Here is a 17,224-nt window from a genome sequence, read left to right on the forward strand (position 1 = left end):
GGGCAAAGACATAAATCTTCAAAATGAAGGAACCTAAGGAATGCTGAGTATAATGCAAAAAAAAAAACATTGTGCTTCATTTCCTTGAGTCTGAATCCCTTCCTCTCATATTTACTGCATACTTTTTCAGGGGCTCTCATCTCACAGCCTAGGGCATGAGTTTAGACCCTCCCTCTGGCCTTGGTTCTAAAATGTAAGCTATGTGTTCTTTGTAATGGTAAGAATATGCAGCAAAAGGACACAAATGTGCATTTTTAAAGTTCTCTAATTCAATTTTGAACAACTCAGAGACAAATTTATGAGATTTCAAAACTTGAAAGTGAAAGAAAAAATTCACAAAGCTTTCAAAGAAAAAATAATACAAATGAAAAATTTACCCAGAAAGGTTCCAAATCAGACTTACATCATACATCAGTTAGAACACAATGGAGCAAATTCTAAGGAAAAAATATTGTCAATCTTGAATTGCATGAGAACAAAAGATATTTTAAGCGCCTGAGAATTTGGAAAGTTTCCCTCCCACACTTCTAAGAATTACTCAAGAAAATTGTTCAACCAAAAATATAAGTAATCCAAGAAAGACTACATGAGATTAAGAAACAGTAAGAGCTGAGTCTGTCCCATATAGGGGGTTTGGGCAGGATTATAAGGGAAGAGGCTTTATTACATCTTGAGGTTTGAAATTCTCCACTCAACCATGATGTTTTTATAAACATTTCCTTTTCTGTGGCTCTAATCCCACTACTTGCGTCTACATAAAGTGTTTATATATAATCATTTGTGAATTTTTCATTTTTCCTTTTGAAGTATGATTACTGATATATTTGGATTTCTTTTTACCATCTTATTTTATGCTATTTACTCTGCTTTCTCTATGCTGCTGCTTTTCTGCCTTCATTCATGTTTTTATGCTTATTTTTATGTTTGAAATGTGTTTGTTCACAAGTAGCAGTATTTCATGTAGGGATTGTTCAACTTTTAATATGCATGCATACTCAAAGTGTGAGGTTTATCAACATGTTTTTGAATAGAAGGCCTTTATTATCACCAATCCAAATATTCCAGTTCTACGTTTGTTTTATTGCCCTTCCACCCCCAAATAGAATTACTGTTTTACACATGCAGTGTTGGCCTAGAATTATCCACTGTTGTGGAGATTGTTGGTGTCCCACTGAGATCCCTTTCACTGGACCAATATACCCATTGCCCAGCTGCAGTTTTTGCTGCCAATGACTGACCACTGGACCATTCTCCTGAGAACCACTTTTAGCAGGACACTGACTCTCTGCCTGGGAGGTTACCCATCCCAGCCCCTAAGGGCAGACTGCAGCCAGGGCCTGACCTGGGGATACAAAAAGCCAGCTCCCTTGCCTCAAGGGGGCACAACTTGGTGGTGCCAATGGTATATTAGTTTTCCACTGCTGCTCTAACAAATGATCACAAACATAGCGGCTTAAAACAGCACAAATTTATTATCTTACAGGTGTGGAGGTAAGAAGTCCAACATGGGTTTCTCTAGGCTAAAATCAAGGTGTCAGCAGGGCTGTGATCCTTTTGGGAAGTAATAGGAGAATCTGTTTTCTTGCATTTTCCAGCTTCGAGGCCACCAGAACTCCTTGGGCTTATAGCCTTTCCTCAATCTTCAAAGCCACAATGTAGCATCTGTCTGATCATTGTTCCATAATCACGTATCTTTCTCTGACTCTCTTCTGCCTCCCTCTTCATCTTTTAGGGACTCTTGTGATTACACTGGGCCAACCAGGACACTCCAGAAGAATCTCTTTGAGATTTGTTGATTAGCAACTTTAATTCTATCTGCCACCTTTGTCATGTAACCTAACGTATTCACATGTACAGGGGATTAGGACGTGAACATCTTTGCGGGGCAGGGGGTGGGGTGGGCGGTGGCGCGTTATTCTGCCAGCCAGTGCCCTTCGTGCTCCAGAGTTATTCGCAGGATCAGACTAAGACTAAATTCCTACTGAACCCACATAAAGGAACCTATAGAAAGTTGTGTCCTTATTCAGCAGTGAACATGTCATAATAATGCATGAAACTTTAAAAGAATTTAATGAATTGTTACCATAAGGATGCGAAAAGGAAGGTGTTATACAGCTAAATGTACATCTACCACAATTGGAAGTCCAAATCAAATCATTTATAATATAAAGTCTAAGAAATATGGTTATAGTAAATACCAAGAAAAATAACTAATATAATTGAAACTTCTCTAGGGAAAAAGCCAAGTTGGAGAGAGGTGGAGAAAAGAAGTGCTCCTTTTTGTAGAAGACTTATTTGTAGCCAAGCACTATTTGACTTCTTGAACTATATGCATTATTTTGATAAAAACAAGTTAAAAAATAAATTCACACTGAGAAGTGACTAGTGGTTACTATGGCAGAGGGTTTGAGGTTTGTGAGTGGAGTGTGAGGAGGACATAGGAGCACAAAAATTCCCAATTATAATATAAGTTGGTCACAGGAATGGTAGTACAGCATGGAGAATACAGTCAATAATTCTGCAACATCTTTCTATGTTGATAGATAGTAACTACACTAGAGTGGGTTAGGATTTAATAATGTCGGCAACCACTGAACCACTGTGTTGTACCAACGTAAGATTATATATCAGTAATACTTCAATTTAAAAAAATGGGGGTAAAAATAAATCAAAGGAGACAAGCTTCAAAATCTTTTCTGTTAATAAATAAATACATTCACCGAATAAGGCAGAGAAGTCAAAAAGAAAAAGTCCCCCAAAATCGAAATATCTGATTAATTTTAAATCCCTATTCCTCGTTCTAAAACAAAAATACTTTCTTAACTTTAAATTAAGATATACTCGCTATAAAGACTTCAGATGACATAAAAATGTTGAAAGTACAACACAATACTATACGTATACCAACCTCAGAGATTACCTCTATGAACATCTATGTTCAGACATACCTGTAAGTTTTTCAGAAAAGTGGCATCATACTACTTGTAATCTGATTGTATCACTAACATGTGGATCTAAGTCAATTTGTACAGCTTTACATACCTCTTAATAATTGTACGGAATCCTATAATTTGAATGTACCATTAAAAGTAATAATAATTTAATAAAAATCAGGAGGCCAGAGGGTGGCAGGGAAGAAGTATGCTTATTTTCTACATCTTTAATTATAGCAAGTTACTATTACAGCAGGCTATTACCTAAAGTTGGTAAATAAGGACAGAAAATGTGTATTTAAAATAATAAAGGCATCTATTAGAAAAGCTAAAATTAAATTAGCAATAAAAAAAAAAGAGGATGTGTACAAAATTCCATATCTTTCAGAGTGAACATTCAATATATACTATCCAAACTTGGCAATAAAAATAATATAAGTATAAATATACTAAAAATATACATATAAAAAGAACTTTTAATAGTGGTTGTCTCATAAAAGGGGATAAGAGTGGGCACTTATATCTTTCTGTCATCATAAATATACTCAGTTTTTATACAAAATACACATGTGTTCATACACAGGTAGAAAAGACTCCAAAGGCTACATACCAAAATATGGACAATAATTACCTTTAAGGACATCTTATTACAAACTTTGTATATATTCCTTATGCTGTCGTATTCTCTGTAATGAACATATTGCATTCATATTGCATTTGAAATAAGAAAATACATTAAAAGCCATCTTTTTTTGTGAAGGGGCTGTGGAGGGCTGTTAAGAATAAAAAATAAAAATCAGTCAAAATGTCCCTATCTATCTTCCAAAGCCTAGGCCACAAAATATCTATATTCCATATAGTCCAGTTTTAATAAATCTTGCAAACAGCCCTTATGTCCTCAAACATAAAAATCCCCATTTAGACAAAAGCAGCTATAGGCTTTTCATTCCAACCAAGCCCTGCCAAGTCATTTCTGATGGAGCCTGAGATTTACCAGATTGCTACACACAGGTTTCCTATAGGTTGACACCAACTCTAGCACAGTAGTATGCTTTTCCCATTACTTGTCCACTCATTCAAAACATTAACTGAATGCCTACCGAGAGCAGAGTATTACAGAGTGTGTGCTGCAAGTTAGAGATTAACACATTCGATGGCCTCAAGTGGCTTAATACCTACTGGGAAAATGGCATGAGGCAGAACAGAGAGGAGAGTCTGGAGCGCACTGATAATATTTTGCATGTATATTTTAACTGTTTTCCAGCAAATCAACAGATACTTGGAAATGTATAGCTAAAATGAAGTGCTACCATTTTTAGTTTTCATCATGTTTGAACTCTCAAAGTAGTTATACCTACTACTTATTTGTCACTAAATCATATGTCAGGTTCTCCTATGTTAGTATATAACTTTTCATATAGGAGTACTTTAGTCTCTATTTGATGGCATGCATTTTTGTGCCCCCACTTTCCTAGTGAATCACCAGTAGAACAGACACTATAATATTTCCACAATGAACAAAGTGGGCCAGCTACCAGAGCTCTCCACAGTAGCTTGCCTCTACCAGATGAAAGCAGCCCACAGATATGGCACACAGAAGCACAGCCACAGTTCTACCTATTGTAGGGTATTTTTCCCTTTTAATTCCACAGCACTGAAAAGCTTGGCAAGGCAGAAATAGAGAAAAGCTCAAAGAAGAAAAAAGCGAGTATTTTTAAGCAAAATCACTTCATAGTAAGAAAATCAGTTTTATTTAGCATTGTATCTGAGGCACCAATGAGAATAAAGAAGCTGAAGACCAATCCCACATTCAATTTTAAGGAGTTTTGTGATAATAAAAGCACACAGACCATAACCAATCTTGAAAGAATGAAATGCCTTATGTTTAGAATACACAAAATATACTATGGGGACTTCCCATCGAAAGGTGGTGGTCTGAATATCTGCAGTCTTTGCAATCTGAGGACTCCAACACAGGTTCTGCTTTTCTCCCCATCCCAATTTAGAATTCTATGGACAAAACAAACAATACAGAAAGCTCCTCTGGGCAAAGGAGCCTCTGAGGGAGTGTGATGTGGCCCTGAGAAACAAGCCAACTGGCCTACCGTTCAACCAACACAATGCTACCGAAAACCTGAAAGTCTTGGCGCTTACATCTCACACTACATCAAGACGATTTTTTAAGCTACAATTTCCTGATTATATAGAAAATCACGGTTCTTGAGACAGTGAATTCATAGTATACTACTGAGTATTTTTAAATGATTTTTACCTCTTTGTGAGGAAGGAGACAAAGTAATAACTAGGATTTTTAGAAACGAGAAAGGTGTTTCGCTCCAGGTTAAGAAAATCAATGATCCAACTATATGTACTCTCAAAATACTTAGTTCTGCTCAAGCTTTCATGATAAATAAACTAATAAAAAAATTAGATGCTTATATACAAGAAGGTATTTTTATAACTGTAGACATCAAAAAAAGAAAAAGAGCTTTGGACATGGAGTAGTTCCTTAGAAAAGCCTTCTGTGAAACTGTTTACTACAGTCATTGTATAAGCAAAGGGAGACCTGCAGGAAAAAACAATCTAAAAATTGGTATTAAATCTGTTTAATATCTTTAATAGTTCTATTATTTCTAAATCCTTCCACAAAAGGGCATTATAGCTCTTCAGTTTGTTGCCAACATACATTAAAAAAAAAAAAAGCCATAATGCTGAAGCTATAATTCAAATTTTTAATTATTGGCACTATACTATAGAGCACAATGAACATATTTAAATAAAACAAGGGTAATATTTCATTGGGGAGTACATCCAACATATTTTTTTTCAGCCCGTATCTACAGCCAATGGTGATATTTTTATAGACTAATTTAATTTCTAAACAAATGCAAATTTTAAAAAAATGACAGAAAGCCATGTTTTGCTCAGGAATACTATTATACACATACCATATAGGTTGTTTTACAGCAGACATTAGTTTGCCAAACTTCAGATGGCAAAACGCTAAGCTGTGAGCTTGGTATTTTCCAGCCAGTTGTTTCTTGATGCCCTCGAGTCTCTGGTGGTGTGTAATATTGAGAGACCACCTTGTTGACACACTTCTCAAAGGTGACTCCACTGTGATATAACACTGATATCCTTAAGATGCAAGACCTAGCAGAAAGCCTCCCACAAACCCGCTGGATATCACAATGTTCTGTTTGACAAATTCTGTTGCCTGAAACGTAAGTTTAAACAAAAATACTCTTAATTATGGTACAACATGAACCTCAAACACATTGGGCTAAATGAACTATACAGACCAAAAAACACAAATATTGTATGACTGTTTACATGAAAAGTCAATTCACTGACACAAAAAATAGGACAGAGGCTACCTAGGGCTGGGGAGAGGGATTAATTGTGGGAGTTACTGCTTACTGGTTAGTTTTACTTTGGAATGATGAAAAAGTTCTGGAAATGGATAGTGGTAATGGTTGTACAAAGTGTGAAAGCACTTAATGCCACTGAGTTGTGTGCTTAAAAACAGTTAAAATGGTAAAATTTTATGTTATGCACATTTTACACAATTAAGAAAAAAAATGCAAATTTTTAAAAACACTCTTAATGAATCAGGAGCTAGGTAACATTTCTAGCTGTTTACCTCAAACTAAAAAATATGCAGCAAAACTTTGTGTGCATTTACTACTGCAGGTGCCAACAAGCACACAAGATGCCAGGTCTGTCCCTTATCAACTGAAAGAGCCTGGGGCCCCCAGCAAGGCCCGGTAAGCTTCTTGGCTACTAATAGGTACATGGGCAGCAATAATCTCACAGGTGAAAAGAAGTCTACTTTTTTAGGGCAGACATAAACAGTCTATTCAGCAAGTTATTAACACAGGGTAAATAAATTCCCACAGCAGGCAAAATATTTATTAACAGTCCATTTAGCCAATAAAAAAGGTACAGGATCAGAAAGATATCACCCTGGTGTTATTGTTTAACCCAAATTAAAATCATGAAGAAGGGATTAGACAAAGCCAGACTGTAGGATAGTTTGCCTAGATGCTTCAAAAATGCCAGTGTCATGAAAGATGGGGGAAAAAAAAAAAGCAGCTGAAGGGACTATGTAAAATCAAGGCAGACTTCACAGACACACAACAACCAATGCAATATATAATTTTTGACTGGGAAAAAACAGTATGAAAGATGTTTTGTAGAAAATTTTTAATATGGACTGTATATTAGGAAACATTGTTGTATCATATTAAATTTGGGGGGACTAATAAGGGTAATTGTAGTTGCAGAGGAGAATGTGTACTCTTAGAAGGTATCTACTGAAATATTTAAGAGTGAAAAGCCATGATGTCTTAAACAGTTTGGAAAAAGAAGTATAAATCACACACATATACAGATAAAGCAAATGTTGCAAAATGTGAACAATTAGGTGAATAGGTATTTGGGTATTCACTGTACTTGTGTTTCAATTCTTTCAACTGGTTTGAAATGTATCAAACTAAAAAGTTGGAGGAATTAAAAGGATGGAACAAAAAGACAAGAGAGTACGCACTTCTAAACAGAGTACAAAAAGAAAACCAAAAAATATATAAAAATAATTAATAACTCTAATTTAATACACAAACACTTTCAAACTATTCCACCTCAAGAAAAAAGTAGGTACTTTTAGTTTTACCACACATTGCCTACAGTGCACATTTATAAATGCAGAGGAAAAATTCTGGAAAAATGATGTTATCAGCTTTTACATGCAGATCAAAGTACATGGGAGATGGGCAGGGGAATCTATTATTAACAACAACAAAAAATTGACTGCTTTAAATAACAGCTTGATCCCCAACTTTACTTACCACTCTAGATAGGACCAAAAATACTAATTTATTTTTAAAAGAAGATAATCCCTAGTTACATTTTCTGCTAAGCCAGACCCATTTAAAAAAAGGAGCCAAAGAAGTACATTGTCTTACTTCTTCAATTATATTGTTGATTTCAGGTGCTGCCTTATTTGCTCGTTTCTTAATCTGTCTTTTCGCTTTGTTTACATCTTTTTCAACTCTCTTCCAGTCAATCTGCACATAGCCACTGTGACTGGCAATCTGCAAAAATGTAATAAAAGTGGTTAATTCTAAACCAACTAGACTGCTGATAAATTTATCACCCAGGAATATACAAACATTTAGGTTTCAAGAAATCTGTAAAGCTTATAGTTGAGAAATCCCAATTTATCATTGAGCTGTACACTAAAACTTGGATATTTTATTGTATATGACTCAATAAATAAATAAACAGACACGACACCACAATTTATTCATTTAATAGATACTGAATGTCTACTCTGTGCCAAGCACTGTTCTGGTCCCCCAGGCTGTAAGCAAGAGCAAGGGAGACGTAAGTCCTCACCCACAGACAGCTCCAGGCCCATGAGGAAAACCGGATAGTAAGCATAACCATTTAGTTAGATGTGATGAAATTTGCTGCCAGAAGGAGAGAGCTAGAGGAGAGCCCCAAATTCTATAGTACATGATGGAAAAAATTCCAAACACTGTATTATTATTGTACTATAATGCTATCACAATTTTTGCAATTTCAAAATTAGCTAAAAAGACACAAAGACTAGCCAAGTTATACAGCTAATAAAAAATGCCTTTTAATTAAATAGATGTTTAATTACAGTAGATTAAAAGCCAGTCAGTCATTAGGTCACTAAAATCTAAAGTAGCCTAAAAACTGACACTTAAATTAAGAATACTTTCAGGTAATTGCTTTTCAAAGTGGAATATAAAGGAAAATGCTCTATACGAGTTTTACATTATAAATCCTTTTAATAAAACTATGACTAAATACTTATTAACCATAAGAAAAACCCTCACATGGTACTACTGAGACTGCAAAATATGAACAGGAACAATAGTGTGTGTGTGTGTGTGTAAACTAGTACAGTATATTAGGCCTTCCAAACAGTAGAACTGAAATATAAAGAATCACACAAGGAGTAAACAATTAAGCTATATGTACTATTATAAATCATTTCAATCAAGCTTATGCTTTCTTTGTAATCTTTTTAAGGTATCACTTTGAACCACATACAAAATAAGTAATAAAAATATCTGATTTTATATAAATAGGTTGACAGGGAATCAATCTTAAATTCCATTTTCATTGGGAATGACCTCATAGAAGAATTTATTTATCCGAATTTCTTCCTGTATTTGTTCACCTATTATCACTTCAAACTCCAGCCTCACCAAAACAGAGTGGTGATCAAATCAAATGGCAAGTGAACATTTTTCCTGGTGGCAACTGACATGTCAATTTAGGTTGCAAGCGTGGAGGTGATGAACCTTAGGCACCCTCCCACAGACAGCAGCTACAAACACTGGTTAAAATACAGGAACTAACAAAAGCAAGATTTTAAGGAGAGTTGAAACTGGTAGGAAAGGACCAATACAACACAAGGTGACCATTTTTCTGGCTTTATCCTGAGTGCAAGATGCAGTTGCAGGGTGGCTAAAACTTCAATAGAAAACATGCCATCTTCCTGGCCTGAAGAACCAGAGGACACAGCCCAGGACAATAACAGCTGCCAGAAGGAGAGAGCTAGAGGAGAGCTCCAAATTCTATGCATAACCTCTCCCCAATTCCTGAACCAAAGATTCATGGAGAATCAAGCATTTTGGCTAAAGCTAAAAGAAATGAACTGAAATTTGAGATGCTACCCACGACAGGTGAAACAGAGTTTGCAATTTGAGTCTAACCAAGTTAACTACCTGCTGAAATCAATCAATACTCTTCACAGGAATAAAGCAGAATCCAGAGTCCCTACAAAATAACATTCCCAATGCCCAGGATAAAATCCAATGTTATTTGATATAGGACAAAACAGGAAAATGCAGCCTAGTCTCAAAAGAACATCAACAGATGCTAACCCTAAGAACACCAGATATTGGAATTATATTAAAGCAGCTGTTATAACTATGCTTAAAGAGGTAAAGAAACTATAATCATAATCAATGAAAAGGTAAATAATCTCACTAGAGCTATAGAAAATATAAAAAGAACCAAATGGAAATTCTAGAACTGGAAAACACAGTATCTGAAATAAATTTACTGGCTATATTTATTTCTGTTAATGGCAGAAGGCAGATGACAGAAGAGTCAATGAACTTGAAGCTAGATGACTAGAAATTATACATCTGAAAAAAAGATTGAAAAAATAAATGAACAAAAGTTTGAAACATTATCAAAAAGTCTAACATGCATGTAATGTTCAGAAGAGGAGAAAAGGGATATAGGAGAGGACATGTCTTTAAGGAAATGGCCCAAACCTTCCCAAACATGCTTAAAGACATAAATTTACAGATTCAACTTCAGTGAACTCCAGGTAATGATGCAACACAAACACAATTATGAAATAACAATACTCAAATGATTGGCAGGGGGGTGGGGGGAAGAAAGCATTCAAGCGTCTGAGATGGATGGGGTGCAGAAAAGTTCAATAAACAATAGCTAAATTCTCATACTCCATAATGAGAAGCCAACAGTTAATACCTCAAACTGAAAGATCAAGAAATGTCCAATTAACTTGTTTAGGAAAAAGGAGATAAATACCTGAACAATCAGCTAAGAGTTCAAAGTAGTTGCCTCAAGGAGGGGGAAAATGGGGGGCTAGTGAGGGAGGAGGAGGATTACTCTAATCTGTAACAAGCCTCATACAGGTATTTGACCCTTTGAATTACAGGCATGTATAACTCCAAAAAAACAGAAATAAAACTTGAGAGATTCATATACTACTGTCTATTTTAAGATGGCAGTGTGATCAACATCTACTGAAAACTTAATATCAAGTTACCAGAAAAGTCTTAAGTTCTAAATAGACTGATATTTATCTTTCAATATAAGTAAAGGTAACAAAAATATGGAAGTGGGCCTAAAGAATAATAGGCAATTAGCCTAAAAGCCATTTGTTACTCTTATTTCCTCTTTCAGTTTCCCTCTAGTTGAGTTTTCAAGTTAAGTCACATTTGTGAGAGAAACTGGTTTGATGCAGACAGACCCCATGTTCTCCTGCTTGGTGACTTCACAGAATATGTGGACTACCAGGTAGAAGCTGGCAATGCCAAAATGTGGACTTCAATGGTGCATACTGAGTAGACTGAAATGGAACTTTGAAAAACTGACATGCAGAGTGAATTGAAATGTGTAATTCTCTCTACTCTGTGAACATTTTAGTTAACTGCTTCAGTCCAGTACCCTTTCCACTAAACAGAAATGACAACTGAGTTTTCAAAATAGCTATAGAATTAAGTATGTTCTTGATTCTGTATAAACACAAGTCAAAATGAGCTTAAATAAAATTCTCTTCTGTACAAATGCTGGCATATTCATCCAAAGGACTAAATTTAGATTAACCACACTTCTTTTTACCTCTTACCACAATAAGCAATTACTCCTAAAAATGCCACTAATAGAAAGAAAACATGTATTTTTAAAAAAGCTATTTAGTAAACAACTCAAAATCTGCACTTAACACATAAGAATCCAGTCCCTTTGCACTTCCGTCAATGACACTGGTTACTACATGAATGGCTTAGGTGCTGAAGTCAGATTCTGGTTACTATGACCATTAATCATTTTAAAAATCTGGTACAACTGACAATTCTCTGTATCTTTAAAACTGTTGCTAACATTCATTCCCAGAGATTTTTCAATTTAGGGATTTACTATACTTAATCTTCAGGGAATGATATTTTTGGAAAAATATATGCCAAATAGACACAAATGCCAGATAATATCCTGATAAACATCATCTAACAGCAAAGCATTTTTAAACCTTATACTTAGAGGAACATGAACAAAACTAAAACTTCAAGTCCACCTGCCTCAGAAATAGGATAATGGATGATTTTTTTAAACCCAATTTTCCACCCTCTGCATTATTATGGCTCCCTAGTTTTAAAAAACATGTTAGAAATTGCGAACAGCAATTTCGTCTGGGAAGGAAAACTGTATGGCTAGGAAACAGAAAAGGAAAGAGACCTTTTGAATTCATACACTCTGTGTGAATTTTAAATATATGTGTAAAATGGTTAGGATGAGCAGATTATATTATTGATGAAGTGTTTATTTTACTAGGGAGATGATTTAAGGGCAATTTAGGTAAGTAGTCACAAAAAATGAGACACCTCAAATTTTAATAGTTGTGTTTTTAATAGCTGGGATCAAAATATGCCTAAACAACTTATTTCTGTTGTCTTTCATGACAGATGCCAACTTTCAAAACTCATTTTAGTTTTTCCATGAACTGATGTCTAAAAGGAAAATTCCACCTTCTATTAAAAAGGACAGCAGTGAAATGGCTACACTTGGCTTTCTCAGAGATATGTATGTAAGCAGCAGCAAGGACCTAAAGCTCTGACATACCTGAAGAAGAAGAAAGCCACCACCTACTGCAGTTGCTGCAAGTTTTCCAACTTTCTGGAACAAAAATCCTGCACACCTTCAATGAAAGAAATAACAAAAGATAAGAACAATCAATGATATACTAAGCTCTCTCCCTTTTCTCCTTTTCATTGCTTTCCTCATAAAATCTTAATGTCTTCTGATTTCTTTTGATTATGTCCCTTCCCTGCTCAGAAACCCGTAATGTTTCCCTTCAGTTACATAGGCTAGTCAAAAGGGCACAATCTAAATTGTCTGTACTATGCTTCGAAATAAGGGATGGAGAGAAGAGTTGGGGAATTTATAGGAAAAAAGACTGGCTACTGAAATTGAATGTTGAGTACTCAGGGGTTCATTAGATTATTCCTTCTACATTTGCAGAAGTTGAAATTCCCCATAATAAAAAGTGGTACGTTTTGTTAATACAGTCAAGATGTTTCACACACCAGGCCAGCCCTACTACCCAAACCTTCTGCTTCAACCCAGTTAGTTTCCAAACAGGTCATCACCATTGCTCAAGCTATTAATCTCCCTGCTTCTGGGGGATTCTACCCAGCTCTGCCTATCTAAAGCTTTTCTACCCTCTAAGGTCCAGCTGGAGTTCTACCTTCATGACTACACTTAAGCCCACATTTAAAGCCATGAAATAGCTTCCTTACCCACATGTATCTATGTCTATATTAAAGTTGTTTTGTCTCTTCTATCCTGTGAGAATGTCAGCCCATACTACTTTTATGATCAATTATCTCCATCAGTGAGCTCATAGTCCCTTCAGTATTCCAGATCCATACTGTGCAAAAGAATCCCAGATTTCTAACTCTAACCTTTTGTACTAGGTTGAATAGTATCCCCTAGCAAAATTCATGTCCTTCCCAGAATCTCAGAATGTGACCCCATTTGGAATAAGGGTCACTGCAGATATTAGAATTAGTTAAGATGAGGCAATACTGGAGTAGGGTGGGTCCTAAAGCCAGTATGATTTAATCCAACATGTCACAGAGACACAGAGAGGGAAGATGGCAATGTGATGGCAGAGATTGGAGTGATGGGTCTACAAGCAAAGTAATGCCAGGAATTGCTGACAACCACCAGAAGCTAGGAGAGGCACAGAACAGATTCTCCCTCTGAGCCTCCAAGAAGGAACCAACCCTGACACCTTTCAGACTTCAAGCTTCCAGACCTGCAAGAGAATAAATTTGTCTTGTTTTAAGCCACGGCCTTGTGGTATTTTTGTTACATCAGACCTAGGAAACTAATACAACTTCATAAATGGAAAATTTACATTTCCAGTCATATTGTGGCCTTCTCTAGCACCCAGAACCACATATTCAAAATGTCCCAAAGCAAATATCATCTTTCCAACCAAACCAACTATTGCTAACGTCCTAGTTTGTAAGTGATAGCACCATCCTCTAGGCTTACCACCTCACGATCATTTCAGACTCCACCTTCTTCACCTCCAGGGTCCAAGTGATTGCCAATTCTATATACTCTATCTCCAAAACATTATTTGACTGTCTTCCTTCCATCCTCAAGGGCATCATTACCTTGCTGCCAGACCACACTCAGGGCCCTCTTCACACCTCCCATCTCTCCTAGCAACCTGATAGTAGTTTTAATTCCTTATTATGATCAAAAACATATAGCTACCTACAGATAAATCTCATCTCCTCAGCCTTCCATTCATGTCCTGAAAACTGGTCTGAACTGTTAACCAGTTAGGTTAACACCTAGTAACCATTCTTCTTAACACGTGCCACAGTAAAACATTGGTTTTTATACCCTAAGAAAATTACAAAAATTTACTACACTGAACCCAGCCATTACAACAAAGCACCTCTGTAATATTATTGTCCTATTACACAGCTTCTGAGCTGACACTTGGCTATAATCCAAACACGTGTTGAGGGAGTCAGCAACAGTATTAGAAAAAGGAACAGAGGCGGCAAGCGGAAGCCAGATCTCAAAAATATCCTGGTTGTGCTCCACAAGCAGGTCTATGTTTTGCTTGATGGCATGAGCCTCTAAAATAAACCTACTAACTCCCCCTGCTCTGTCTCTTGGCTTTCCAAGCAAGCTTCCGCTGATTATGGGTCTTCCTCTCACGGAGTTTGACCAAAAACAGAAAACATGATGATTTGATAATTACATTGTTCAATTATTTGTCTCTTTTAAACGGGGCTTTAGGCCCAGACTCACATTAACCAATCACCCATGGAACCAAATTGTGAGCTTAATCAAGCAAAAGGCCAAATCTTGAATTATGGAGATCAAAGTACAACCAGCCTGTGGAGAATCATGTGAATAACAGGGCCCTGACCAGGCATCTCCCTCTAAAGGCACGCTTTTTTCATAAGCAGCACTAATAAGTACATCATGAATAAATACTGCACCTGTGTCACAGAAGCTTCACAATGAGTGTTTCTACCATAAAATGGCATTTATAAACAGAGGAGTGCACCACTGTTCCAAGGTGCATATAAAACACAAATCAAAAACTAAATTCTTACAAGTTTAAATATATATTTAAATTAATGTAACATGAATTTAACTTAGAATCTAAGGGAAGAAAACAATTATTCACAAGTTAAGTACCCACACTGACTTCAAAAATTCTCTAGTCGTGAACATTTTCAAAATAAAGGGTCAGACTTGTTTCTGACCCTTGTTATTTGGCTCACTTATACTCCAAGAATAACAGAATCAAATCTATAGGAGCAATTGTTATCCTGTGGTCTGAAAAGTTAACTGGTTAGGTTAATGCTTATTCACTGCTCCTCCTTAATATAACCCACAGCATTATTAGAGTAAGCAATCAGCCCTTTAATTCAAACTAGGGCCCAGTGTTCTACAACTCTTCTTCAAAGTATTATCATAATCCAAACTAACCCACAAAAGTCGACAAAATCATCTGTATCATACTCATTCACTTTTACTGACAATTGTTACACGACTCTCTAAAGGGTTGACAATCCTGGAGACTAGTTCTGTGGGAGTTTTTACAGGCTTTTCTAGTTATTAGCATTAAAACAAGTAAAACTTATTTACATACAATTAACTTTTGTAGGTTTCCTCCTTACCCACTATCACTGAGTCAGATCCCACTACATTTGCTAAATTTGAGAAGGGGTAAAATACAAGAATAAAAAAAAAGGGTAAGGAGGGAACAGTGGTGGGCACGGGGAAGGAGATCACCACAACCCAACACGGAGGGTAGATTACATCACTCCTATCACAGAGAAAAGAGTAGAGCTCTTCTGGATTCACAAGGTAAAGCCACCGACGAGTGTGCAGACTAAGTGGCCCATGTACCAAAGGGAAGCAGTCAGCCTCCCAATGAAATTTAATGAAAAGGATGTTGTTCTCACCAGCCAGTCACTCCACCCATTACAATCTGGGTGGCTACTGAGTATTTTTCTACCATAGGTCCGGAACTGTGGCCAAACACTCGATTCCACCAATGGTGTCTTCTTGCATACTCAGTTAAATCCAGTACTTCGTAAGAATCGTCATCACTTTCATATTCTTCAAAATACAAAATGTTAAAAATAAATTTTGGGTCAACCAAAAGTCATAAATGTCCTATACATGTTTTATCTGTTACAGCTGACTTTACTTTTGGCCTATGATTAGAAATGCCCAAATGGAAATATCAGGGTTTCTTAAACTCAATCCCTCCGACTAGGGCCTCAAAAGTAAGGGGCCTAGCATCTCCTTTCCAAAGGCCCAAGGGCCACCGCCAGGTCAGAGTTACAAAGCAGTGAGGGGCCACCCCCCACCTCCAAATCTCAGCAAGGTCAAGTCAGAGCGTCACAGCATGAAGGGTCACCCCCAAATCTCAGTAGATTCAGCGCCAGAGTTAGGTCCATTTTCATCAGTGGGATAAAGAGGGGGGTCCTCCTCTGATAGAACCGGTTAGGGGATCGCCAAGAAACTACTTAAGAGTCAATACTAAAAGCACGTTTGAAGATGGAAATGAGGGGCCAGAGATGAAAGTAAGGTAGAAGGAGGGGATGTGCTGGGGCGTGCGTCGGCCTTCGCCTGCGCTCTGCCGAGGGGGTAGGGAGAATCTAGTGTGCAGGGGGTGCCTCAAAAAGAAAGAGCCCCACGAACCCTGAAGCAGGGAAGGAAGAGGCACCCCGGGTGCAAGGTCGAGAGCTGAGCCGCGTCTCAGATACTACTTCGGGCCCCGACCGCTCACCTTGGGGTGGGGGGTTCCGGGTCGCCATGATACCGCCAGCGGCCTGCCTTGAAGGTGGTCCCCGCCCCTCCCTCCTCTCCCTAGTATTTAACAGCCGTTCTAGGCCCTGGTGGAAGTCTATGGTCTCTTTCCTCCTCCTCCTCCTCCTCCTCCTCCTTCTCCTCCCCTAGGCGCGTAATCCTATCTCCGTCTCCTCTCAGCGCAGGATCTTCTGCGCAAGCGCAAGGCTGGGGGCGGAGTGGGGAGCGGTCGGAGGGCAACCCCGCGAGGGCTTGGGGGAATTGTAGTCCCTTTCCCTCGTCAACCCCCGGCTTCCCACCCCATCCCCACCCCTCTTAGAATTTCCATAACTTAAATCTTTGTTATTTTTGTTTAAAGAGCCTCAGAGCGGGAGGGGGGAGTCACAAGGCGATATAAAGTGGAAACCAGCTTGGCATTTTGAACACTGTACCAGAATTTAAGCGCTGGAGAGAAAAATCCCTAAAGAGTTAAGAGTAAGTTTCAAACCACACTTTTAAGAGGCGAAGGCACCAACGGATGGAGAATTTTTCTAACGCACTGCTGCTGGGAACTGGAACTTTTTTTATGCGCTTCCTCTCCACACGTTTCCTGCCAGGAATCCGAGGTAGGTAGAGGAAGGCTTAGCTATTCAATG

The 17,224-nt window shown here is 37.5% G+C and overlaps 1 protein-coding gene across 1 annotated transcript; it reads right to left on the reverse strand.

Moving 5' to 3' along the window:
* Positions 1 to 3,391: 3,391 nt before the first annotated feature.
* On the reverse strand, positions 3,392 to 16,722 carry FUNDC1 (FUN14 domain containing 1). Its single transcript, XM_017677465.3, has 5 exons — positions 16,570 to 16,722; positions 15,737 to 15,893; positions 12,351 to 12,426; positions 7,898 to 8,026; positions 3,392 to 6,150 (listed from the first exon to the last, which is right to left on the reverse strand). Exons 1-5 carry the CDS (start codon positions 16,595 to 16,597, stop codon positions 6,073 to 6,075), a joined length of 468 nt encoding a protein of 155 aa, XP_017532954.1. The 5' UTR covers positions 16,598 to 16,722; the 3' UTR covers positions 3,392 to 6,072.
* Between the last annotated feature and the right edge of the window lie 502 nt (positions 16,723 to 17,224).

Source organism: Manis javanica, chromosome X (assembly GCF_040802235.1).
Source record: "Manis javanica isolate MJ-LG chromosome X, MJ_LKY, whole genome shotgun sequence".
In the NCBI taxonomy this organism is placed as follows: Eukaryota; Metazoa; Chordata; class Mammalia; order Pholidota; family Manidae; genus Manis; species Manis javanica.